General features: G+C 52.8%; 13 protein-coding genes across 13 annotated transcripts; 6 read left to right on the top strand and 7 right to left on the bottom strand.

Moving 5' to 3' along the window:
- Nucleotides 1-1,961: 1,961 nt before the first annotated feature.
- Nucleotides 1,962-3,188, bottom strand: CKM354_000306000 (uncharacterized protein; the record flags this gene model as incomplete). Its single annotated transcript, XM_044798237.1, has 1 exon — nt 1,962-3,188. One exon carries the CDS (start codon nt 3,186-3,188, stop codon nt 1,962-1,964), a length of 1,227 nt encoding a protein of 408 aa, XP_044654172.1.
- Nucleotides 3,189-3,382: 194 nt separating this feature from the next.
- CKM354_000305900 (uncharacterized protein) lies at nt 3,383-4,117 on the top strand (the record flags this gene model as incomplete). Its single annotated transcript, XM_044798236.1, has 1 exon — nt 3,383-4,117. The coding sequence occupies one exon, from the start codon at nt 3,383-3,385 to the stop codon at nt 4,115-4,117; it is 735 nt and encodes a 244-aa protein (XP_044654171.1).
- Nucleotides 4,118-4,524: 407 nt separating this feature from the next.
- Nucleotides 4,525-5,626, bottom strand: CKM354_000305800 (uncharacterized protein; the record flags this gene model as incomplete). Its single annotated transcript, XM_044798235.1, has 3 exons — nt 4,525-4,548; nt 4,602-5,541; nt 5,589-5,626. The coding sequence occupies 3 exons, from the start codon at nt 5,624-5,626 to the stop codon at nt 4,525-4,527; spliced, it is 1,002 nt and encodes a 333-aa protein (XP_044654170.1).
- A 412-nt stretch (nt 5,627-6,038) lies between these two features.
- On the top strand, nt 6,039-7,624 carry CKM354_000305700 (delta(14)-sterol reductase; the record flags this gene model as incomplete). Its single annotated transcript, XM_044798234.1, has 3 exons — nt 6,039-6,109; nt 6,166-6,914; nt 6,963-7,624. 3 exons carry the CDS (start codon nt 6,039-6,041, stop codon nt 7,622-7,624), a joined length of 1,482 nt encoding a protein of 493 aa, XP_044654169.1.
- A 200-nt stretch (nt 7,625-7,824) lies between these two features.
- On the bottom strand, nt 7,825-8,961 carry CKM354_000305600 (uncharacterized protein; the record flags this gene model as incomplete). Its single annotated transcript, XM_044798233.1, has 1 exon — nt 7,825-8,961. One exon carries the CDS (start codon nt 8,959-8,961, stop codon nt 7,825-7,827), a length of 1,137 nt encoding a protein of 378 aa, XP_044654168.1.
- Nucleotides 8,962-9,539: 578 nt separating this feature from the next.
- Nucleotides 9,540-11,357, bottom strand: CKM354_000305500 (uncharacterized protein; the record flags this gene model as incomplete). Its single annotated transcript, XM_044798232.1, has 6 exons — nt 9,540-9,905; nt 9,965-10,056; nt 10,116-10,428; nt 10,515-10,566; nt 10,737-11,041; nt 11,094-11,357. The coding sequence occupies 6 exons, from the start codon at nt 11,355-11,357 to the stop codon at nt 9,540-9,542; spliced, it is 1,392 nt and encodes a 463-aa protein (XP_044654167.1).
- A 660-nt stretch (nt 11,358-12,017) lies between these two features.
- CKM354_000305400 (uncharacterized protein) lies at nt 12,018-13,003 on the top strand (the record flags this gene model as incomplete). Its single annotated transcript, XM_044798231.1, has 3 exons — nt 12,018-12,180; nt 12,235-12,459; nt 12,516-13,003. The coding sequence occupies 3 exons, from the start codon at nt 12,018-12,020 to the stop codon at nt 13,001-13,003; spliced, it is 876 nt and encodes a 291-aa protein (XP_044654166.1).
- A 721-nt stretch (nt 13,004-13,724) lies between these two features.
- On the top strand, nt 13,725-14,973 carry CKM354_000305300 (uncharacterized protein; the record flags this gene model as incomplete). The annotated part of the gene is made up of 6 exons (XM_044798230.1): nt 13,725-13,782; nt 13,830-14,134; nt 14,185-14,358; nt 14,409-14,483; nt 14,542-14,704; nt 14,846-14,973. The coding sequence occupies 6 exons, from the start codon at nt 13,725-13,727 to the stop codon at nt 14,971-14,973; spliced, it is 903 nt and encodes a 300-aa protein (XP_044654165.1).
- Nucleotides 14,974-15,120: 147 nt separating this feature from the next.
- Nucleotides 15,121-17,446, bottom strand: CKM354_000305200 (uncharacterized protein; the record flags this gene model as incomplete). The annotated part of the gene is made up of 6 exons (XM_044798229.1): nt 15,121-15,518; nt 15,568-15,769; nt 15,820-16,184; nt 16,311-16,772; nt 16,876-17,180; nt 17,349-17,446. 6 exons carry the CDS (start codon nt 17,444-17,446, stop codon nt 15,121-15,123), a joined length of 1,830 nt encoding a protein of 609 aa, XP_044654164.1.
- A 342-nt stretch (nt 17,447-17,788) lies between these two features.
- On the bottom strand, nt 17,789-18,711 carry CKM354_000305100 (uncharacterized protein; the record flags this gene model as incomplete). The annotated part of the gene is made up of 2 exons (XM_044798228.1): nt 17,789-18,569; nt 18,620-18,711. The coding sequence occupies 2 exons, from the start codon at nt 18,709-18,711 to the stop codon at nt 17,789-17,791; spliced, it is 873 nt and encodes a 290-aa protein (XP_044654163.1).
- An 827-nt stretch (nt 18,712-19,538) lies between these two features.
- On the top strand, nt 19,539-21,597 carry CKM354_000305000 (uncharacterized protein; the record flags this gene model as incomplete). The annotated part of the gene is made up of 4 exons (XM_044798227.1): nt 19,539-20,061; nt 20,120-20,410; nt 20,563-21,417; nt 21,488-21,597. 4 exons carry the CDS (start codon nt 19,539-19,541, stop codon nt 21,595-21,597), a joined length of 1,779 nt encoding a protein of 592 aa, XP_044654162.1.
- A 646-nt stretch (nt 21,598-22,243) lies between these two features.
- CKM354_000304900 (uncharacterized protein) lies at nt 22,244-23,103 on the top strand (the record flags this gene model as incomplete). Its single annotated transcript, XM_044798226.1, has 3 exons — nt 22,244-22,525; nt 22,584-22,873; nt 22,929-23,103. The coding sequence occupies 3 exons, from the start codon at nt 22,244-22,246 to the stop codon at nt 23,101-23,103; spliced, it is 747 nt and encodes a 248-aa protein (XP_044654161.1).
- A 547-nt stretch (nt 23,104-23,650) lies between these two features.
- On the bottom strand, nt 23,651-24,460 carry CKM354_000304800 (uncharacterized protein; the record flags this gene model as incomplete). The annotated part of the gene is made up of 2 exons (XM_044798225.1): nt 23,651-24,280; nt 24,347-24,460. 2 exons carry the CDS (start codon nt 24,458-24,460, stop codon nt 23,651-23,653), a joined length of 744 nt encoding a protein of 247 aa, XP_044654160.1.
- Nucleotides 24,461-24,967: the final 507 nt, after the last annotated feature.

Raw genomic sequence — 24,967 nt, 5'->3', positions numbered from 1 at the left:
AAGCACTACAACCCGCGCCACTGCCTACTGTGTGGGACTGGCCAAGCCACACTCTAGCACGTTGACCGTAGTGTCTTGAGGATTCACGGTGATTGAAGCTCAGCATGTGCCTGGCGAGCCACGGCCCACTGGTTCGCAGCGTGCCGTTGACGTGCAGTTGGCGAGCTTGTCGCTACGCATCCTTGCACGCCAGGCTCGCCAACGACGGCGGAGCGGGAGGGTGCTTGTTTGTCGTACATGGCCGTCCAGCTGCATTCCTCACGCTAGTCGGTCCGCTGGTTGAAACGGGGGACGACGGGGCCAATAGCGACGTCGCAGCGCCCGGCCGCGCTCCCAGACACACCGTCCACATGCGGTCCGACGATTGCACGCACCTGCGCACCATCTGCGAACGCAATGTGATCCTGGCCCAGACGGCGGCTGCTTGCATATTCGACCCAACGACTGGGCGCTTGGGCGTTTGGGCCTCGCACACGCACGGAAGCGATCGATGCATGTTCGACAAGCCAATGATCCTCTGGGCCTCATCACTCCAACGGTGATCGTGCGGGTGCCGTCTCAGTCGTCGATGCGGTCGCGATGGGGGCCTCTAGCGCAATGCAACGCTGGGGTCTCAGCAACTGCAACCGGAGTGATCCACTGCGAGGTGCAATCGTCGACGCCATTTCCGTCGCTGCCAGGGCACGTGTGCTACGAATGTGCATCGAGCACCGAACCTGATACATGGTGGGTAGTACAGGGCGTGACCGCAGGAACGCTAGCGTGCATTCCGGTAGAGCACATTGCACCCACTCGGCAGCAGCCGAACTGCCCTGTCTGCGAACAGGAGTAATGTATGGCCTGTTCTGCCCCTAGGATTGCGGCCTAGTCTGCCGATATGCACCAGAAGAGCCTCACGCACACTTGCAGCATAGCGCGTGCACACCTACAACTCTTGCCGCGCTGCGCCGTGAGCTTGGTCTGCAGGTCTGCAGGTACAGCTCGCCGCGCTATTCCACAATCGCCGAAGGGTAGTAGCGCGAGCTGTAGCCTTGTCGGGATTCTGAGATCTCGTGCTGAACAACTGGGCTCGTGATCCGCGCATTGGCCTCATACGACACACACGATCCACACGAGCTATGGCGGTGGGTTCAGACATGCACAGCAAGCTTCTCATGAGATGGTGATGGTGAGAAATGTGTGCGCAGGCGAAGATGTCCTGCTCCACTTCGGCACCAGTGACGAGGTCCAGCACGAAAGAGAGGGGGGAAGTTCATTGGATACCAGTAATCGAATTCTCGCTGCTGTGGCCATGCCCGAGACATGCGCACTATCCATTTAATGTCCGACGGTGAAGCACACAGAAGGGAGAAGATCTGCTTTCGTCGCCACGGGCATGATGACGGGCAGCTGCACTGACATACGCCTCTTCTCAACGTCCAGTCAGTCGTGCAACCCCAGCCGTGCGCCTGGAGGATGACAGCTCGCAGCTCGGAGCTCAGAGTCGCCTGCGAAGCAATTCATGTTTGGTAGAGGGAAAAGCTTGAGATCCAGTTCGGCAACGCCGCAAAGCATGAGCTCCAACAAGGTCCTAGTATTCACATGAAGATTCTGCCTGCCTTCACTCGAGACGCTTTGGCAACGACAATGTCATACATCGCCAAGATCAGTATTGCGCGGTTATCGCGTGCAACATCGGCTCCAGCTCTTCAGCTGATATGAATCAGCTCCCTCAGACTATTGGCTGATAGTTTGCACGAAAATGTGATTGGCGGACACAGCTGGCAGGCATGGCCCTTTTTACTCCGATCTGAGTCTCTCGGAGCGCAGATGTATTGAAAGCATCCAGATCTCGTCGCTCCAGCCGCTTAGCGCTGATGGATGATCGAACCGCTTGGTTGAAGTCGAAGGAAGATGAACGGTTTCCCAGCATTCGACTGAGCGTTCCACATCGATGAGAGCATCATTCGGAGCCGATTGTTTTACGAGTCTTGCATTTGCTCATCCTCGTCTTCGTCTGCATCCTCGCCCTCACCATCCTCTATACCTTCCCATTCTGAATCGTCTCCATTTGCTTCAGCGTTCTCATCCTCAGGACCCAGGATCGTTTGCAGCTCCTGCACAAGCTCTTGTGCGTGATCGAAGAGTCTGTCGTCTTCGTAATGCTGCTGTTTGTAAAGCTTCAGACTGGTCTTGAGCCATTTACGGCTGCCCTTCAACGCACGCAAATAGAGCTGATTTTCCGTCGAGGAAGCACCGGTGTCCATCGCTTCTGAGTGGATCGCATCTGTGCTGCTCTTCTCACGTTGAGCGAGGAGATGTTGGCACCAGCCACCCAGATACCACGCCTCAACGCTCTGATCATCTTCTTGTATGAGACGATGCAGAACTTCCATTGCCTCGCTCTCGAGGCCGGCCTCCATGAGTAGTCTCGAAAGTGAGACCTTGGTAGGAAAGTCAGGTACTGCCGGGTCCTCTGGCTCAAGGTCCACCCATATTGCTAATGAGCGCTTGAGCGCAGCCTGAGCGTCCTCACGGCGATCCTGCGACAGACGAACTGAAGCCAAGGTCTGCAAGACTTCTGCGCTCGTCTCATCTTCGATGCCCATCGCCTCAGTCACCAAGCTCTCACAGCGAGCTTCTGCATCATCCTCCCATGATAGATCGGTCATGTACACTTCCACAATTCCGCATAGAGCATTGGCCAACTTTCGCTTCTTCTCCACGCGCATGAGCAGCAAAGACTCTTGGTCGATCCCGGGGGGCACTCCCATTCCATTCTCCAGGGCCTCGATTTCAAATTGCAAAGCCTTGACACCCTTCTCAAACCACTGCACACTCTGCTTCCCACCCTCCTCGCACAGTTGTGCCAGCCACAGAAATTTCTCGGCGCCGCCACCAAGGGCCTCTGGAACTTTGCCTTCGGGGTCGAGTTGCACAGCCTGCTCAAAGTAATCGCGGGCCGAGTCTGCGGCGCCGAGTTCAATGGAAATTTCTCCTAGCAGTGTTGCCGCAGGCAGTTTTTCTGTCACGGACCCATTCTTGACGTGTGACCAGAGTTGCTTAGCCACGACCAGTGCTTCTGCCGGCTGAGACTGCTCGACCAGCTCGAGGGCAGTCGCGTATAGCTGTTCAGGCGACTGCGTGCTTGCCATGCTGGAATTCTTCTTTTTGTCACGCTTGGTGTTTTTGGTAGCCTTCTTGGCCATGTGGGAAGACGAATGGGATGTAGGTTGTCCCTGTACTTGGGCCTTGTCGAAATCATACTTCGTCTCGCAAAATTGTTGCAAGGGAAGGTTTCGGCAAGCCTATCGATAGACAGGGATCGGCTGTTACATCAGACTGTGCCCGCCGATACTGACGAACTTGGCCAGGCAGTCCAACACTCCACAATACGCAGACCATGGGCCGAGAAGAGCAGAAAGAGGAGCGCGAGGTGCTCGACTCCATTTTCCCGGACGAGATCCAGGATATTTCTGAGACCGAATTTCGTATCACCATCCCGCTCGACACACCCGAGTCACAGGCCGCAGAGGCACAGGCGCAAGCGGAAGATGGCGAGGCTGAGGACGAGCGCGTACACATTATCCTCAATGTGCGATACCCAGACGCGTATCCTGACGAGCCGCCTATTCTGGACATCACTCAGCCGCCCAATGCCACCAAACATGAGCACCTCGACATCCAAGAAGACAAGCAGCGCCTACTGGATGCGCTGCAGCCAGAGATGGAAGCTTCATTGGGCATGCAAATGATTTTCACTTTGCACTCCACGTTGAAGGAAACTGCGGAACAGCTCATTCTGGAACGGCACCAGGCTGTGATTGCCGTGCTAGACGCCGAAAAAGCTCGCATTGAAGAAGAGGAAAACAAAAGGTTTGAGGGTGAGAAGGTCACACGAGAAAGCTTCCTGGCCTGGAGAGACAAATTCCAGAAGGAGATGGCGGAAGAGGCGGACAGGAAACGCCTGGAGCAAGAGGCCGAAGAGAAGAAGAAGAGGGGAGGGAAAGATTTGAAGGAGGTTCTGACCGGGAGACAACTATGGGAGCAAGGTCTGGCTGGCAAGACTGCGGATGATGAAGATGAGGGTGACGATGCGATCACAGAAGGGGTGAGACAGGTCAAGGTCGGAGTATAAGTTTGATGACATGCTGCTTGACAGCAGGCATCGTGCGCGTTTGCCGAAGTGAAGTCGATACGGACCCGTGCCCCATATCACGGCGACTGTGGCAATCGCACACCACTGAGCCCGTGTCAAGCGACACCAAAGTGAGCTGGTGAAATCAAGCTCGTACGAGGAGAAGGGCTCGATCTGATAGTGATGAAGGATCTGACTTACATCCGACGCAGCGGGTTGATTCGACATATCACAGCTCAGGCCTGGCGCTGGCGGCAAGCTCAAAGGCAATTCGAGGTCGATCAAAAGTGATGGACATGCTGTCAGCCTAGCAAATGCGGTATATGTCCAATAATAAAGCTGGCCGCCGAAAGGAATTGCTCGGGCCTGAAAGCAATTCTGTAATGCCGATCTCAGCTGCCCTGTGGCTATTCGTTGTGCCTGGATAAGCCCTAGACGTGAAGTCAGTAATCGTACTCGCTGCATTATCGTGTCCGCTCCTTACCATGTTCCAACCACCTTTGTCTCTGAAAGGCTCGTCCTTTCTCGGATTCGCATCGTTCCCTGATTCTCTCAACCTTTCTGGGCCCCATAGACTACCCTCCTTCTTCGCCACATCATTGGCGAAACCTGGTTGCCAGTGTTGGTGGTCTCTCCTATCCGCTCGCCAATCACCAGCGGCCCAGCCTTGAAGCGAACCCAGCCAGTTGCCCAATTTCTGGAAGACAGTGGCTGATTTGCGTCCTTTGGCTATGAATAAGGTACGGTGCACAGTGCCTGAGCTGAGCTCCATTCGAGCCGGTTGCTTAAGTGCAACAATGTCGAAGTCCTCGAATCCCGCGGCTTGATACATGTCTCTCATCTGATCTCCAGTAAAGCCGTTGTGTTTGATTGTATGAGCCATGTCGTTCATGGATCCACTGTTGCCACTGGAGTCATGATTGACTTTATGATCAAATGGTAGGAAGTCAACGATTAGAAGAACGCCTGTAGATGCTTTCAATCGCGCAGCGAGACGTTTGATGGCAGTTTCGGGATCCTCGAAATGGTGGAAGCCAAGGCCTATGGCTGCAATGTCGAATTCATGCCACTCACTTGTATTCAAGGCAGGATCGATGTCTTCGCCCAATAAATTTCCAACTACCGCATGAGCTTGCTCATGCTTCAGACCCGATGAGGTGGCAGCCTCATTGTACCGCTTGACCATGTTTTCGCTGATATCGATGCCTCGGATCTCGTTGACATATGGCAGGAGAGCTTGTGTGACGGCGCCAGTTCCACAGGCATAGTCAAGTAGCCTCACCTGGCGCTTATCAGACTCCTCTCCTGGAGAGGAGGTGGCCCATTCAGCACCAATCCAATCCTTTCTCGCAATCAAAGCTTCTGCGACTTGGGCTTTGATCGCCCGCTGCCATGGCTTGGTATCGTACGTAGCTGAGAGATCACTGTGGATATTCAGCTGGCAGAATTGTTGATGATTGGGGCTACCAACTCAAAAGCTTTGCGATTAGCCTCTGTGAAAGCAGACATGGTAGTTGTGTGTATCAGGAGAAGCAAGTTGAAAAGCGGGGTGGAACGGCGGGTGAGAGGGACAACACAAACATCAGCCCAAGTATATGTACGAATAGCAATGGCTTGACAACAGCCCGGACACTTTCTGCCTCATTCGGAACGATACCGCTATAGACTATGTGATGGCAGATGCATTTCAGGGTCGGCGCCAAAGTCTCCGAGATGGACGGGAGTGTGATGTGGCTGGTTGCAACGCGTCATAGGCGCGCCAACATTCGGGCTCAAGCCTTACAGCTCGTACGATGCTGGAGAGGAACGTGAATTTCGCTCGTCCTCGCATCGAACGACATACCACTCGCCGGCACTATATATCTGCTGACCGGGCATGCCCCGCTGCTGCCGCGACTGAAAAACACCACACCAGCTCACAATGGCGCGCACCAAAGCTGTCGCGCGCAAGACGCCAACTGACGACGCGCATGGCTACGAATTCGGCGGACCGTGAGTTAGAATAACACAACATGGCGAAAGCGCGTCGTGCTAACCGCGTCTTACAGAATTGGAGCATCGCTGATCTCCTTCGGCCTGCCCATCGCCTGCTATGCCTTTGGCTTCCTATGCAACGATGTGTCTGGCTGCCCACCACCTTCGCTGCTTTCGCCCAGCAAGCTCTTCACGCCGCCCATACTCTCCAACAAGGCCCCGTGGCAGCATGCCCTGGATACTCTGAAGAGCGAGGTTGGCTGGCCTGGCTGGGCGGGACTGATCAACACTGAGGCTGTTTTGGGCACGTTGTTCTGGTATGGACTCAGTGTGCTGCTTTGGATCCTGCTTCCCGCACACGAAGTCGAAGGCACCGAGCTGAGGACGGGCGGACGCCTGAAGTACCGCTTCAATGCTTTCCTCTCCGCAGTCACCATCTTCATCGCATGCGCCGCAGGCACCATCGTTCGCGGACCCGACTTTGCCGTATGGACCTTCGTCAACCGCAACTACATCCAGCTGCTCACTGTCAACATCATCATTGCCTACGCACTCGCCATCTTCGTCTACATCAAGTCATTTGAGGTCAAGCCAGGCAACAAGGAGCAGCGTGAGTTGGCAGCAGGGGGTCACACCGGAAACATCTTGTACGATTGGTACATTGGCCGCGAGCTCAATCCTCGCGTGACCATCCCTTTTGTTGGCGAGGTGGATATCAAGAGCTTCATGGAGCTGCGCCCGGGCATGATCGGCTGGGTCTTGCTTGATCTTGCCTTTGCAGCCAAGCAGTACAAGAGCTATGGCTACATTACCGACTCCATGCGTAAGCTGAGCCTCCCTCTCGGAAGAGATTCTTGCTAACCTCGATCAGTGATTGTGATTATCTCACAGGCGGTCTACGTTTTTGACGCTCTCTACATGGAGCCTGCCATCTTGACCACAATGGATCTCACCACTGACGGCTTTGGCTTCATGCTGTCGTTTGGTGACCTGGTCTGGGTACCTTTCATCTACTCGATTCAAGCAAAGTACCTCAGTGTACACCCAGTCGCTCTTGGACCATTCTATGTCCTGATCATCCTGGCTATTCAGGCTACTGGCTATTACATTTTCCGCGCGACCAACAACGAGAAGAACGTGTTCCGTACCAATCCAAACGACCCCAAGGTGGCTCACCTCGAATACATCGAGACGGCGACCGGCTCTCGTCTGCTGACAACTGGCTGGTGGGGAGTCGCCCGTCATATCAACTACCTTGGCGATTGGTTGATGAGCTGGTCTTACTGCCTTCCAACTCTAGCTGCCGGCTACAAGCTGACGCCCACGATCCTGTTCGAGGGCTCCCGCTTGGTATCAACAGATGGCATGAAAGGAGCGGCCATCCCTATCACTTACTTCTACATGCTGTACTTTGCCATTTTGCTTATTCATCGTGAGATGCGCGACGAGGCCAAGTGTCGACGCAAATACGGTGCGGATTGGGAGAGGTATTGCAAGATTGTCAAGTGGAGAATCCTGCCTGGCGTGTATTGAGCACGTGGCACGAAGGAGGGGAGTATTGGCAGTCATATTGAGCAATTCAGGAGACGTATGCAGAAATGAAGTTTCGAAAAACTTGGCATGTCCAACTCTTGGTCGTTCTGTTTTGCCATCCAAGAATATTATCTGTGGTGAAATGCGTGCGGCGCATATTCACAGCGCACGCTTCGCTGTGGCGTACTTGGATCTCCTTGCTAATCATCTGCCACTGAGCCGTCGACGAAACTTCCATCTTGACTCTCTCCTCGCTCCATTTCCGGTGCTGTGATGGAGCTCACGATACTCGTCGTGCTACCCACACGCTGCAATTTCTGCCTCTTCTTGACGTGGACTTCTTCCTCATCATCGTCACCCAGTTCATCGCGATCTCGCTTCCCATCCCCTCCGATCGAACTGGGTGCTGGAGAACTCCTGGTGGTACTGGCGTCCTTATCCTTGTCTTTGCCGATACCAGGAGGCCGCTTCGCCGCGAGACTCTTCGGCAATTTTCCATTCGCAGTCTTATCCTTCTTCACTTTCTCCTTAAGCCCCTTCTTCAGTAACTTCTTACGCACCCCGCCACCTGCCCCTTTGACAGCAGAATCGCCTTCTTCGTCTTCTGCAGGTCCGTCCTTGCCATTTCCGTCCTGGCTTGGGTTGGGTGTACCACCACGAGAACCGTTAGGCGTATTGTTCATCTTCGCCATGGCATTTCTACTAGCTGCACGGCCTGAAATTCCCATGCATTGTTCCAAGTGCTTCGCAAAACGTGTGATGAGCAAGCTTCGCTTGCAGCTTGGGCAGGTATGCCAAGGGACATATTCTCCCTTTTTGAGCTTCTCATCGATCTTGCTCGCCTTCTTCTCGCCCTTCTCCAGTTTCTGGTTGCCGGGTTTCTTATCCTCCTCGGCATCTCCGCTTGGCGATGGCGGGCCCGTACCTTCGTGATTCTGGTCTTCGCTTGCCGGTGTGCCGTCGTCTTTCTTGCTGTTCTTTTGTGCTTCACGCTCTTTCTTAGTAAGTGGACGTCCTGTGATGTCGCTCTTGAGGAAGGGGTTGCCGTAGATATCGTGCCCTGGCCGGCGAGCCCATGGCTTGCGATCGCAGTAGTTTGTGTTGCTGGGAGGGTCGGCAGTCGCGCCTCGAACGCTCGGCGCAAGTGGCGGGTCGAGTAGCTTAGGGAGCTTGCAAGTGTCACAGTGCGGTAGTCGAGTCTTAGAGTCGAGTGAAGCCAATAGCTGCTTGTGTGCGCGATGCTGGTGGATCACGATGTTGTGCATGATTTGCTGCAGCGCGTCCTCGAGGATCTGCTGAGCTATTTCGGCAAGCGATGGCTCTTTGGAGTTGGACATGTCGATGTGCTCGTCTTCCAGAAGCCGAGCTGAGTTGGTTCTTCACGTCGTGCTATAGAAACGCGACAAGGAGGGCGATGATGTCGGCAGGCGTGCCGTGCATGCATTGCATTTCCCGCCGGAGCTCCGACGCGGGCCGCACTCCGTCGGGCCAACACGCTGATATCTCGTCTCGAGGGCACTCCTGCGCCTGTTCTTTCTCTGACAACCAAGCAGAACAAAGTCCGATCCAGCTCTATACTCGTCCATTCCCACTGCATAAGAATGCAGACAAACAAGAGGCATGCTGCGGTATATGCTAGTAATTGTCACACGCTTTCCTCCCAACCCGCTGGCAATGCAGAGACATAGGAGGCCCGCATCTCTCTCTGCGTTTTCGCTCAATCTTGATACTGAAAAGCAACACAGAGAGGTATACAGGGGAAGAAGCGATGAGGATATGTGCTTCCAGCACACATGTATCAACAAATCTCGCTTTAAAACCCTCTTGAGGCATCATGAGAAACTGCAATGCTGATATGTGTACAGACCAATGTCGCCACTTTCTTCGTGCTACTGGAGTACATACTTCGTCGTGCTTACTTGGCGTATCTTCTCAGCAATACATGCGCCAAGGCATATGTCAATACGCCGAATGCGCACATGCCCGAGATGACTCCAAATCCGAGCAGGTATTTGGGCGCATCCTTCGATGGAAACAGGTATGCCCCGTAAATTTGCGCAAGATTGCCCAGAGCGTTGACCATCGCAAGTGCTACTGCTCGCACTTCCTGCGGGAACGGGCCGAACGTGCTGGACGCGTAGCTCAGCGAGATGGCGTTCGTCGACCACAGTCCGGCTGCCATGATGACTAGCAGGACGTACCTCGCGGTGAAGTCATAGACCACGCAGACCACGATCGAACAGATCATAGAAACCACTAACCACCCTGATATTATCAATCCCTGCGAGAAGATTAGTCTGCCGCTGGCTCCCGTGCATTGTAGCGCATGACGGTACTCACACGTTGTGCAGGAAACTTATCGGAGAAGTAACCCGTTATTCCTACACAGACAAAAGCCCCGGCATATATCGGCACCACCATATACTGAGCCACTATACACGTTGTTAGCTTACATTCGACAAACGACGTGCATTCCTCAAACTGGACTTACTGTGGGACGTATATCCGAGCCCCTGAACCAAGGTTGGGTAGAAGTAGGACAAGGTCGACGAGCCGACTATCACCATGTATCCGGCCGTGAGCAGCCAAACCTTCCAGGAGCTCACGGCTTGCTTCAGCGCTTGCAACGAGGTAATTCGTGGGGTGTCCTCATTGCGGCCGGTAACGTCATCACGCTCCAGGCGCGAAATGGCCAATTCTCGTTCGCGGACGCTGAGCTTCTTTGTGTTTGCAGGGAAATCGAGCAGGATGAAGTAGCTGACAATTGCCCACCCTACAGTGGCTGCGCCTTCAACGATGAAGAGCTGTCACAAAGAATCAGAACAAGGTAACGTAATGTGTATGACGAGTCTTCCGCTAACGGAAGATGCCTGCAAAGGACTCCACCTACCCATCGCCATCCACGGATACCATATCGTCCCTCCAGACCGCCGGTGATGCCACTATCAAGAGAAATCAGTGTAAGTTCGATACATGCTTTTCGCATTTCCAGATTTTGTGTGACCGCATCCTTCTGTGGTGTTCAAGTCTCGACTTGCGTGGTCATTGGCGAAGGATGAAGATGGAAAAAGGATGACCAAAGCATCCGGAGATAGGGGAGGAGCTTGCTCACCCGGCTATGATGCCACCAAAAGCTCCAGACAGCACTGCTGCGGAGATGAAAACCGAGAACCTGCGGCTTTGTTCATTCTTTTTATACCAACTCGAGAGCAACAGAAGGATGCCTGGCGAGAATCCAGCTTCTAGGACTCCTATGAGCACTCGGAGTGCCACCAAATGCTCATAGGTATCGATTAGAGCCATGCAACACGTTGCAACCCCCCAGAGCAACATGATCGCCGGAAGAAATATCGAGGGCTTGGTCTTGGACAAGATTAGATTGCTCGGAACTTCGAAGACAACATAGGTGACGAAGAACTAGGACAATCAGCAATGCCTTCTGACCGAAGGGTGATTGTCGTTCACTCACCACAACAAGAGCAATGGAGTACTGATTGGAATCCATGCCCAGGTCGTCTGTCATTCCAGCAATCTTCGCATTGCCTATGTTTGTTCGATCCATGTATGAAAGCAGATACATGATCCATATCGTTGGCAGCAGAAAGAGATCGATCTTCCGGACCAAGGCCTTCTCTTCTGCTGCTCTTTCTGGATCTTCGTCAACATTGCCATTGTGTTCCTCGATCAGCTCGATGTCTTTCATCTTGTCGTCGGTGGTTGACATTTTCTCCATCTTGAGTGCTATTCTGGAAGGGTGGGTGATTGGCACTTAAAGGGCTCAGAACGTTCGGCTGGCACGGAGCGTGGAGGGTGTGACAAGACCCATACTCTCAAGATCTCATATAGAACCTGCTGCTCGTGTGGCTCGCTTACACATTAGTGAACGCATGCACAACGAGACTACCCCATATGTTGGTCTCCGCATCAGTTCCCCATGGAGAGCAGGGTTACCTGCGAACCTGATTGAGTGAAACACCGGAGATCAGCCAAGCACGTATCCGTGGCGAGGACAAGTTCACCGAGACGAGGCTCACATCCTCGACACTACGCTATGCCGCTATCCACTTTTCACAGCGCAGCAACCGCAAGTGCTTCGTCAGAGCTTGTGTGGACACTCGGCAAATGGCACAATGGCGAGACGAAGCACAGAAGCAATGTTGGTCACCGTCACGATGCAGACCCACGTTCCGTCGCCACGTTGCGGAGAGCCGCATACGTGGGTGGACTCCAGCGGTGCAGAGCTGTCAGACGTCTTATAGTCATAACCCAAGGCGATTCTAAAGGTAAGCCGTACTCACTTGCTGTGAAGTTCGTATTTCTCAGACTTCAAAGAGGTCACTTTGTCTGCAAATTATATACTCTACAGGCATTTATCAACGAACCTCATCTCACAATGGTTCAAGCAGTATCCTACGAGAACGGAGGCTCCTCCAACGGGCACGACACAAACATGGCAGAGGAGACAATGCCAAATCTCACCACAATGCCAGGTCCAGATGCAAACTGGCAGATCTCGCTGAAGGACAAAGTCATCGCTGTCACTGGGGCGAATAGAGGTCAGTTCCTCTTCCAAAAAGCAAGCATGAATTACACTGACATGCCAATTAAAGGTATTGGTCTCGGCATAGCAGAAGTGTGTCTCGCCAATCAAGCGGCGGTAGTCTACTCTCTGGATCTCATGGAGCCATCAGAAGATTTCGAAGCACTATCGAAGAAGAACCCAGGGCGGTTAAAGTACAAGCAAATGGACGTCACCAATGAGGAAAGTGTCAAGAAAGCAGTTGACGACATCGTCGACGCCGAGGGTGCAATTCACGGAATGATTGCCAACGCAGGTAAGGACCCCATACCAAACCCACGTGCGCCCAGATCTAGCATTGACTTTGCTCAGGCATGACGAAGCATCAACCAGCATTGGACTTTACCCTAGCACAAGTGAAACAATTATTCGAGCTGAACGTGTTCGGTGCCTGGAACTGCGCCACCGCCGCGGCGAGGAAGTTTATTTCATTAGGGATCAAAGGCTCTATCGTCTTTACAGCCTCCATGACCTCCTACAGGCCGAACCGGGCGGCACCATCAGCGCCATATGGTGGTACCAAGGCGGCTGTACGCAACATGACACATACCCTAGCAATGGAGTGGGCGAAGCACGGGATCAGAGTCAACAGCATCTCTCCTGGCTTCGTGAAGACAGCAATGACCTACTTCGTCGACAAGTCTCCCGACTGGGACTTGAAGATGCAGTACTATGGTGGCATGCCTCGTCTAGCGCTTCCCCAAGAGCTCGGCGGAGCATACGTATACTTGCTATCTGACCAGGCAAGCTACACTACTGGAATTGATATACCTATTGCTGGCATCGTGGGTGCTTGGTAGAGAAGTTAAGGCAGTACAGTCCAGCATTTGGCATGCATTGGCATGACAGCGATCGAATCAGAGCTTCATACGTAATTTCTTCATATCAATCGATGCTCATATGCCCAATTTCCATGGAACGAACATTTGGAAAGCTGATAGCCTCATGACATGAGCTCATACGACCTCAATCTCGAGATGATTTCCCAGTGCAAACTCGTTCCAGTACGACCTGATCGAGACAACAGTATCTTTTCTCAAGGTGATCGCAGGAAACATCTGGTTCTCCAGAAGAACAAGCATCTCTCTGCTCCTCAGTGTGACGAAGAGGCGTAACACTACTTTCCGGCTTTGTAACTCAGCCAAGGTGTTCGTGTTCGTGTTCGCCGATTAACATTCGGCGATCTATAGCCTCGTCTCGTACCAATGGATCTCGGTCCTGGTCTCGCGACCATATGTGGGCCCAATGCGGAGTTGTCTGTGGAGTTGCGGAGCTAGCACAGTCTCGAGATGAGGCTCTCTGCCTCGTAACGCGAAAATGTTCACCACGAGATGCCATCAGCTTCGCTGAGCTGGCCGGATTCCATCCGAAGCGGTTAAGCTATTATCAGAAGCATAGCCCGACCGTGATGCCGAAAATATTAGCCATTCACTGTGGTTCTTTCAACCAACCGGTCACCACTCGTACCATCTCGTGCTCTTCGTAATTTGAAGCCAACACCATAATCCTCAAGTATTCAACATGTCAGAAGTACCACAGAAGAAAGTCAGCCTTGAAGGCAAGGTCATTGCGATCACTGGTAAGTCCCAAGTTTAATGTCGATAGCGAATTACTAACAACGAACAGGCGCGAATCGCGGGATCGGCTTGGGCATTGCGGACTGCTGCATGGCCAATGGAGCGCTTGCCGTATATTCCATCGACATTGGTGAGACGGGAGAAGATTTCAAGCTGGTCTCAGAACGCTACCCAGGAAAGCTCCATGCCATCACGGCAGATGTTACGAAAGAGGCCAATGTTACCGAAGCCGTAGATAAGATTCTGTCCGAAGCTGGAGCCCTTCATGGGATGGTCGTAAATGCTGGGCGAACGAAGCACAAGCCCGCTCTTGATTTTACCACAGAGGAAATCGATCAGCTCTGGAGTATCAATGCAAGTAAAGTTGACCCCATCCAACATGCATGCAAACTGACTTCATCCAGCTTTATGGCTCCTTTTATTGCGCCCGCGTGGCTGCTCGAGCATTTATCAAGCAAGGCGTGAAGGGGTCGATAGTTTTTACTGCTTCAATGGCCAGCTATCGTCCGAATAAACGCGTGCCCTCAGCTCCATACGGTGCATCCAAGGCTGGAGTGAAGAATATGACACATACTCTCGTCAGTATCTTACGACTTCTGCTGTTTCCAGTGAGACTGACAAGCCCTAGGCGATGGAGTGGGCACAGTACGGTATTCGCGTGAACTCGGTTAGCCCTGGCCTTGTAAAGACAGCCATGACATATGTGGGTTCAAATCGTGGTGGAGAATGTCCTTGTGGCGATTTGCTGACATGCCGTACAGTGGGTCGAACAGCAGCCCGATTGGGAGCAGCAATTGAAGTACTACGGCGGCATCCCCCGGCTCGCCGAGATTGAAGAGCTCGGAGGAGCTTACGTCTACTTGTTGAGCGACGCCGCCTCTTATACGACATCGATAGATATCCCAGTCAATGGTGTCATCGGTAGTAAGTGCATCTTCTTTGCTAGCCTGCAGCGCAATCGAAGCGTGCTAATCCGCCCCATAGTCTGTTGAGCATGCCTAAATAAAGCCGCTATCGGGATCTGTCCCAGGCCAGGCGCTGTGAAGCATACTGTTCTCCGAGAAGGTGAGGTTTCCCCTGCTTATTGGCCTGGATCAAGTCAGGGTGATGCTCCAGAATTCGATCGAGACAAGAGTTTGTTCCGCCGACCACTTTCCAAGATCGGTGGTAAGTACCTCTCTATTTCTGATTAGAGCGACAGGGCTCTGCTGCTCAGCTTGGCGAAGCAGGATGATTGCGCCGCAGAAGCCACCTGAGAGAGACCCGGACAGTAGTAGACAAGCTTGCACATTGATAGCCGTCACATCAGAATACTCTGAGAACCCGAAGTTCTGTTCCGTCTATCCGGGAACTTTGTTCTGTGTCTGTTTCGCCCACTCTGCGCGAAGTTCCTCGGCCAGATCCGTGTTCACCGGCCATCCGTTGTGGCTGTGATGATCTAATATGAGCTCGGCAATGTATTGTTGCTTAGCCTCGTCGGTACAGTACAGCCCAGCAGCGTATAGGCATTGAGCTGACATGAAGCGGCTCGCATCTTCCGTTAGTTTCATTGCAATCCCTCCAATGGTATCGATGCACTCCGTGATGATCTTGTCGCGTTGCAGGTACTCTAGATATCCCCCGGCAGCAGGCTGATGAATGAGGAGTAGTATGCGGGCCATGCAGAACATCTGCAGCGAGACTCCGAAAGCAGATGGATAAATCCATATGGGGCGGAACGCTCGGTTCGAAGGTCCTTCTTCACTCCTGTCAGTGTCATGCAGTCTGCTGACAATCGTGTAACTTACCAACTGGGAGTGGGTTGAAATTGATGCTGACACTGTTCCTCCATTCGTCAAGCATGTTCAGCAGCGTATTCGCTCGGGATATGCGGTTGGAGAGATCGGCCTCGCCAAGCTGTTTTTCCTCTTGAGAGCTGTAGTTGACGGCTTGCGCAAGGATGTACACAACCCGCGAGGCCATGTCCCAAATGTCCATGTTTTGATAAGACTAAAGCAATGTCAGCAGACCACCAATTTTGATGATCAGGCATCACTTACTTTTGTCGGCTTGAAGAAACTGAAGCATCTTCGGTTCTCGCGAAAAGCGGCCCAGACATCCTGCCTGAGCCAGGCCCACCAAATGGCCTGTTCGAAGCTGCCACTCTCGCCATTGATCTCACGACTTCGTTGAATCCAGAAAACGCCCTTCAAATGCCGTTCCCAGCCTTTGCCTGCGCCATCCAGCATCTCGTACATGCTCACTATGAGTACAGTTGCGAGCAGTTCACGGCTATTCTTGTACGTTGTGAACCTCATAGCGGTTTGCAGATATTGCAGCGTCTCGTAATAATACTGCACAGCAGCTGTGCGGTCTACGCTTGCTTCACCTGTACGCATCGGCTTTATGGACAGGTGTCTTGCTCCTGTCCAGCTGTCAGCGACCAAGACATCAACTTCGAATACCAAACTTGCACTCGCCATCCCAGCCCTGTGTGAATGCCTCTAAAGTAGTATGCAGGAACAGGCGGGATGAGCGAGAGTTCGCTTACCGAGTGCCAGCAAGGCCTTCATTAAGCCCTCATTGTGCAACGCCAAATGTGGCACGAGCGTCGAAAAGTGCTTGGACGGGTCAAGCAGATCGATCCAGGTACTGGTCTCTGTGACGAAGCTTTGGAAAATGTCGAATTCGTGGTCTTTCAGCTGTATTGGCTGAGCAGCCTGCCATTGCTGACGCTCGCCCTCAGCGCCGTTGGTGCCGTTGGAGAAGGCGGATAATTGCAGCAACTTCGATGCATTCTGTGAAGCAAAGGCCTCCAGACCAAAATAGGGCCTGCTGAGGGAATGCTGAAGCTCAAGATCTGAGCCCGTGGCACCATCAGGGAACATCTCGTGGCGGCGTACAAGGGCAGCATCGCCGAGCACTTCAAGGGACAGCACATCCGGTGCGCCGGTGACTGCGTCGCCAGCGAGCAGGCCGAACCATCGGAGTGGGGCAACTTCAGTTCCGTAGCCTGGCAAAAGTCAGAAAAAATGACCCAGCACAATCTACGACTAGTGGTCCGAGTGTCGATGGGGCAAGTGCACGTGGGCATGTGATGATGGGACGGTACATACCAGTAGAGTTGCTGTAAGTGCTCTGAGGGCTGGTAATATGCATGGTCTCATCACCAAGTTGCGCTGACCATTGCTTGCTAGTGTCTGTATCTGACTGTTCGGAGGCGACGCTCGTCCGCGGTGTGCGGTCGTTCACAGGCGAATTCGGATCCCCAGAGTTGTGGTAATATGGCTGCGAGGAACGAGAATTGGGATCAATATCTGAAACGGGCGCTCCGTACACGCACGGTCGATTCCCTTTGGCACAAGGCCCACATTGTGGCTTGACTTCATCGCATTTCATATGCCTTTTCCTACATATGGTACTACAGACATCGGGTCAGCCGCTGAACACGCTGCGATGTAGAGGCAAGGTTGGGCAAGTGCAACAGATGCTTCCACTGTTGCGATTTGGAAACAAGCCAGACAACGGGCTGTGGTCGGATCGATGTACCCCAGCGCCGTGCATACTGCAAGAAAACAGTGCAACTCACCAGCCCGTGGTGGTCCTGAGGCCGCGGCCACGGCTTTTGCGCGGTTTCCGAGCCGGTCCAGTGCCCTGCGGCGTGGCTGTCGCGTGTTGCGACTGCATGGTGTGGTAGAATGGCGCTACGGGCACAAGATCATGTCATGGCCGCGACGCGGTTGTCGCACATGAGACTCGTGGCGAGGTTGGTGGAAGAAGAAGATCAGATGCCAAGAAATGCGGAGATGAATGGAGCTCGATTGCATTGACTTTCGGCTGCGAGCCGATACTCCACCTTCGAACCTTGAGCACGAGGATAACAACAAGCGGCAGCCCACAATCATCAGACCACAAGTTCACATTGAGACGCACGTCAGATGCTACAGCCCCACATGCATGCCGGATTCGGGAAGCAGGAAGCAATGGCACATGTCAAATGCTCACTCACATCTGGACGGAAAGACAGAGCTAAGCCCTGCCTGCACTTCCTATCCTATGCATCCACACCTCAGTCAACTCAACGACCTTCTGCACGCTCTCTTCCATCAATTTCGTGATCGGCGTGGTGGCCGCCTCTCTTTGCACATATTCCGTGTAGTCTTCCAATACCAGTTTGTTCACATTGATCTTTGAAACACCTCTCTTGATGCAAGCGTTCATGATGTCCTCCGGGAAATCGTTCGTGCCATGCAATACCACTCGAATACCCTCTCGTTTGCAGTGCTCAGAGATGGACTGTAATCGGTCGTACTCAAGCACAGGTCCACGCTTCCCATACTCTCCGTGAACATTTCCGACTGCTGGAGCCAGGAAATCGACACCAGTGGCAATGAACTCAGCAACTTCGTCCGGAGTTGTGAGTACGCCACTCAAATCGGCTGTGTCGGCAATACCATCTTCGCCCCCTTCAATTCGGCCTGGCTCTGCTTCCGTGGAAATGCCTCGTTCATGGCAATAGGATACCAGCTCCTTGGTCTTTGCCAGGTTTTCTTCTTTCTCGTAGTGCGACATATCGACCATGATCGAGTCGAATGGAAGCTCGTCAGCAGCATATCGAACCATGTCCTGGTCTTGACAATGATCTAGGTGTATCGATACGGGAACAGTTGCATCATTCGCTGCGATGGCGGCGGTCTTGATGAGGAGTCCATTGCTAAAGGTGATTGCCCAAGGAAAGAATTGCAATATCAATGGCGACTGAACATTTTCGGCAGCCTTGATTAGGCCGAGAATTTGTTCGACATTGTATCTACAAAACAAGAGTCAGCGCTGTGTCGCCGTGCTCGATGATTGCCTTACGCTATGGCTGCGAGGACTCCATAGCCTTCTTTCTCAGCCTTTGCTAGAATTTGCACCGTCTTGTTACTTGACAGCTGTTTGGCCGACCCCATCGTGGAAGAGGCAAGCAGTTCCAGTGATGACTTCTGTTGCAGACTTGCAGAGCAAGGTATGGGATCCAATCGTTGGTTGTGTCGATGTCAGCTTCACGATTGCTAGTAGTAGAAACTCTTCGAGGATAGCGTAGACTGAAGAACTTAATGCGAGATCTGAGATCGCAACACCGCACGAGAGCAGTCAGCTCGTCGCATCGTGGATGCTTCATGTGGCACATTGCGAGCTCTCTCAGCGAAACGGGGACCCGTATCGGTCACCACGTCTCCAGTCGTGAGCCCACAAGGCGCTCAAACCTCGAGACGAAGCAGTCAGCCGGCACACGGGATCTCCATCGGCTTTGCGGCTGCAGTCACATCGTTCGTTACGGTTGCGAGCCGTAGAGACGAAGCATTATGATGCTGGCAACAGGTCATGGATACCACAGGCCAAGATGGAAGAGAGGTCGAGGTAAATAGAAACGGCCACTGAAGTCGCGATGGATGTGAACTCGCCGAATAGGCAAGTAGAAGCACATGGCTTGCAAAGAAAGGAGGAGAGCAGTCGGATTTCCCTTTCTGGCACAGCCGTCCCACCCTTTTGTACAGCTGCTTTCCCCTCTCAGCGACTCCTCTTCATCGGACTCCCAGCTCGACGAAGCATCGGCCTCTGACGCAGCTCCGTTCAGCTCATTACCCGGGAAGTAGGCTATGGCTAAAGGCGGGGCCTGCACAAGTGTTTGTGGTTCGAGCTTGGTGGTAGGTATGACCAAAATTTTGACTTGCTCAAGCGTGAACACAGAACATTGCAGCAGCATATTTCCAACTTAAACAGCCTGGTACTAATCATGAGTACGAAACACTTCTTTCCGCAAACCGAAGGCGTCGTTGTCCAGGGCTTGGACTCTCTCGTGGCCAGAAATAACCACCTAGCTCTCGATGCGCCGAACAAAGTCGTATACTCCAAGACACATTCACCTAGCAAGGTCAGCGTTATTTCGGGAGGAGGCTCGGGACACGAGCCGGCGTGGCTGGGATACGTAGGAGATGGCATGCTCGCAGCCGCAGTGTGTGGCGAAGTGTTTGCGAGTCCGTCCACGAAGCAAGTCATGGCAGCTATCAAGCATGTACCCTCGGATGCCGGGATAATACTATGCATAACGAACTACACAGGAGACAATCTACACTTTGGTCTGGCGAGAGAAAAAGCAGCGGGCATGGGCTACAAAATTGGTGTCCTACGCATGACGGACGATGTTGCTCTTGGGAGAAAGCAGACGCAGAACTTGGGTCGAAGAGGTCTTGCAGCCAACATGTTTGTACTAAAGCTCTGCGGAAGTGCTGCTGAGTTTGGTTATAGCTTTGATCAATGTGAGTGGTTCCATTCATGCTGATTAGAAAGCGAGCTGTGCTGATGGACCGGCTCAAGGTATGAAAATTGGCTACGCAGTCAACGCCAACGCTGTCACTGTTGGATCTTCACTCGACCACTGCCACATTCCAGGAAGAGAACATCATCGATCGATTCCGGAGGATGTAGTTGTACTGGGTATGGGCATTCACAACGAGCCGGGTCTGCACGAGATATCACCAATGCCAAAAGTGGAAGATCTGGTCAAGGACATGCTCAAATACTGTCTGGATCCGAGCGATGAGGATCGGGCTTTTGTCGAGTTCAAGCCAGACGATGTCGTGCTGCTGTTAATCAACAATTTTGGAGGTAGGTGTAGTCAAGTCGGCACTGGAACAGCTCTTCGCAGCATGTTCCTATTGTAGGGCAAGCTGAAAAACGGAGTTTCTCTGTTTTGCGGAGAGATAGATCTGTGTCGATCGCTTATTTTTGAATGGTATCGAAATGCTAACATATGCCAGGAATTTCAAATCTCGAGCTCGAAGCCTTGACCAGTGTAACACGCAAAGTCCTGGAACGAGACTGGAAAATCGTACCTCAACGAATCTACGCACAACCATTTGAGACATCGCTTAATGCGCCTGGCTGGTCGATCAGTCTGCTGAACGTGTCTGGCATCGAGCGAGATGCCAACACCTCCGTACACACCTTGCTACATCTCCTCGACTCCGACACACACGCTCCAGCTTGGCCGAGAAATGGGTATAGATATATCAAGGAAACAAAGGAGACAGCCAAAGTCGCAGAAGCTGCAGCAGCAGAAGACCACCAGCAAAAAGGCCCGAAAGTCGATCCCACTCTGCTTGAAAATTCCCTCCGAAACGCATGCAACGTGGCAATCAAAGCTGAGCCAGACATCACGAAGTGGGACATTCAGATGGGAGATGGCGACTGCGGTGAAGCAGTTGTGGGCATGTGTCAGGGAGTCCTCCGTAAACTCGACGAAGGACTGGCAAAGCAAGCCTCTTTCTTCTATATTCTGGACCAGGTGGGCGAAGCTGTCGAAGAAATTGGAGGCACACTGGGTGCGATCATCAGTATCATTCTTGCCTCTTTCACCACCAGCCTCCGACAGGCCTATGCCAAAGATGAGAGCGGCTTCAAATTGGATGCACAGACTGCAGGACGAGCAGCAGGCGCAGCGTTGGAGAACTTGCAGTCATATACGAGTGCTCGACAGGGCGGGAGGACGGTGATGGACACCTTGATTCCCTTTTGCCAATCGTTGGAGAAGGTTGCCAATTTCCAAAAGGCCGTGGAAGAAGCGGAGGCTGGCGCAGAGAGCACCGCGGGCATGAAAGCCAAATTTGGGAGAGGTGAGTGCCCCTATTGCAAACGCAGATTTCATGCGAGACTACCAGAGCTTATGAGACTGACCTGAAGTAGCTACCTATGTCGGCGACCAAGCGGAAGCTCAGCAAGATACGCCACCGGATCCGGGTGCCAAAGCAGCAGCATTTTTCCTCCGTGGACTGCTGGACGGTCTGAACAAGTAATCGATGGTGCTTGTTTGCCAAATTCGAACCGTTTAAAAGCCACATTGAATGTTTTGTGTTGCAGCATCTTGCATCGTTCCAGACCCACCTTTACTGAACCCGGAGTATGCATCGACATTTACGGATCCGATCGGCTCCGACAAATACCATCCGTGTAGTATGAAACGCAGGGCACATAATTCACGCCTTGTTTTCTTGCAATGTGAGCCAGCACTGCGTGAGGTACTGTGTAGTTCAGCCGCTCTACGCTTTCCGGTGAGCCAGAGTGAGCATTGCTCATATCTCAGTGATTTGGCACGTTTCTTCAGACTATCTCTGTGACTACTTCCAGAAAAACTTGTGACGATTGCCAATGCTGTAGCCGCAACAGGCTGTTGTTTGGAAGCTGGGAATAAGCTGTCGGTCCCACTATCACCGGTGGCAGCACGCGCCGGCTTCGCAAGCCCACAAGGTGCAAGGTCCCCGCGCGTGAACGATGAACGCATTGCGGGGTCGTCAACAAGAGAGGAGTTGCCCGGCAATGAACCAAATCTATAAAGATTGCCGCAGCTCACCTCACTTCAACTGAATGCGATCCAGAATTTAACAGTCGTACAAACAGACATCCCATAATTTAACTTGATCGAAAGCAGGAAAGCAAACCAATATGCCTGGCCGTCTCGAAGGAAAAGTCGCGATCGTGACCGGAGGTGGAGGAGGTTTCGGAAAGGGCATTGCACAAAAGTTCGTGGAAGAGGGGGCTAAGGTTGTTATTGCAGACTTTGTAGAAGATGTTGGGCAAAAATCAGCAGATGAGCTCAAGTGCGAGTTCTTCCGGACAGACGTTACCGAGAAAGCCGACTGGGAGGCTATAAGGGATTTCTGTGACAAGAAGTTTGGCAAGATCGACGCTGTGATCAACAATGCTGGATGGACTTATCGAAACAAGGTCAGTTGGGCTGAAGAGGGATATTTGTCTGGACGAAAAAGCTGACGTGGAATCGTAGCCAACTGGAGAGGTGACTGAGGAGGAATACGACAAGGTGTTCGGAGTCAACGTGCGAGCCATTTACCTTTCAACGAACGTGCTCGTTCCATATATTCAGAAGCAGGGCACAGGAGGCTCTTTTGTTACAATAGCTTCCACCGCAGGCATCAGACCTCGAGGAGGTCTCACATGGTACAATGCGACCAAGGCTGCCGTGATCAATGCTTCCAAGAGCATGGCTGTCGAATATGCGAAGGACAACATTCGCTTCAATACGGCGTGTCCGGTGGTCGGCCTAGGCACAGGATTGTAAGTCGTTCACATTTCCAGCGAGCGCTCGACCTACCACTGACATCTGTTTAAGGACTGATTCCTTCTTGGGCAAGCCTGAGAACCAAGCCACATTCATGGCAACAATTCCACTGGGGCGCGGCTCGACACCGAGGGACGTCGCGAACACTTGTGCATTCCTCGCCAGCGACGAGGCGGACTTCTTGACCGGCATTGATATTCCTGTGGATGGCGGACGTTGCGTGTAGGCCAAGGGTGATTGGTGATCGGGCAGCCCGCAATTTCTTCAAGAAAAGCGACTGTCGAGGTTGGATGCAGATCGCGAATTGCTTGCTGGTTACAAAAGTAGCCGGTGCAAAATATGATTCACTGAACCGCGAAGCAAATTGTGATCGTTACCGTATGATTGCAGGCCTCGACTTGAACTCCACTTCGTGCAAAGCCCTTGTGAGCTCACACTATTTGCTATGTGCGACACTCCTGGTCTGAGGCAATGATGTGGACCATGTGGAGTAGTCGATGCAAGTTGCGCGCGGGTGGGACAAGTCGTCATGTCTTCGATGCTATGCATGTGAAACGACTTCAGAATCGTTGGCGTGAAGTGATCGCTTCTCTCACAACCCTTGGTGGCAAATCTTGGCCGTGGCCATTGCTTCCGATATTTCTTTCTCAGAAGCGGGCGATGCTGCCCTCGTCAGATTAGCAAATACAACAAGAGCGCTGGAGGAATCTGTCTGAGACGCGGCTACATCTCATTTCTGCGAACGATGTTAGGAGGCAATAACCAAGACTTCGTCACAACCCAGACCTAAGGGCGCCCTCCAAGTATGCAACACCAGCAACCACTCCGTCGACTATCTTGATCCTGCAGCCCTCTTGCTCATCAAGGGCTTCGATGCAAGCATCACGAACCGTTTGATCCATCCCAGCCATGCCAGCACACCCGAGGCAAATGGCCATTGCGCCTTCCTCCAGCAGCTTTTTCGTGGCGACCTTCATTTTCAGATCGACCTCTTCCTTTGGCGCAGTATGAAGCTGGTCGGCGTTCAGCCCGGTGGTGCGGCAACCCGCATATCTGTCTGAACTTCCACCAAGCAGCGCCTTCACTGCATCGCCAAGGATCTCTTCCCACTGTGAGCCCGTGGAGACGATACCGAATTTCTGGCTCAGGTCAATCGCCTGCAAGCTTGTTGCTACGGATGCTTCGAATATGCCCGTCACAGGCTTCTGAAGGCCAGCATCTTTCAACGCCTGCCGTAACTGAGGAACCAGAGGGTGCTGTGAATAACAACAGACGAGGAAAGCATCGTAGTTGTTCAATTGTTGCTTCAGCTCAGGTAGGCAGAATTCGGCTGATTTGGCAGCATCTTCTTCATTGTTGATCGAAGGCACGCCGCCCGGGGCAGTGAAATAACCAAAGCGTGTCTTTACAGCAGTTTGATCAGCTTCTCCCCTCTTCAACGTACCTTGTCGTGTGCTGCAAAAGCCTACTGTTTGAAAGCCCAGCGAATCTACCAGCGGGACGAGCCCATCTGTCATCGCTTTTGTGGTATTTGGGTTGATGACGAGTATCGACCTCGTGAAACGAGCGTCCATGGCTGTCATTGTAGGCACGCAAGCAATGTTCTACGACTGCTCAGGGTTGGTGACATGCAGAGAGCGCGCCTGCAAGGTGCGAAGAATTTCGCCCCGCCAGCACCACGACTTTTGACAGGCAGTGTTCATACGCGCTTGATGGGTCCATCTGCACTCTGCACATGTCTCTGCATCAGAGCTTGCCAGAAGCTGTTCGAAGAAGTCGTTTTCCTTCATGGTATACCTGACTGTAGGTGCAGGCATTTTTCCTGCCGTCGGCGAAGGGTGGCAATCACTCGTTCGACACACAGTGGGACTTTTTCGAGCCAGGGCTAGATAAAGAAGCAGAGACCTTTCGCTCAATTCAGAGGAGACTGTACCGGCGAGCATGTCTCCAGAGAAAATCTCAGTCGAACCTTTTGGCTGTGGCTAGCCTTGTGCGCGAGGTGGACTCCGTTCTGCCAGAAAAAAGTGTGCTTTCCAGAGATGAAACCCCCCACAAACCCGGCCCTTGCCACAGCAGCGACGATGCCCATT

Source organism: Cercospora kikuchii, assembly GCF_019650295.1.
Source record: "Cercospora kikuchii DNA, contig_00002, whole genome shotgun sequence".
NCBI classification, from domain to species: domain Eukaryota; kingdom Fungi; phylum Ascomycota; class Dothideomycetes; order Mycosphaerellales; family Mycosphaerellaceae; genus Cercospora; species Cercospora kikuchii.
The sequence above is the reverse complement of the archived record's forward strand: the minus strand, read 5'-3'. Positions and strand labels throughout refer to the sequence as shown.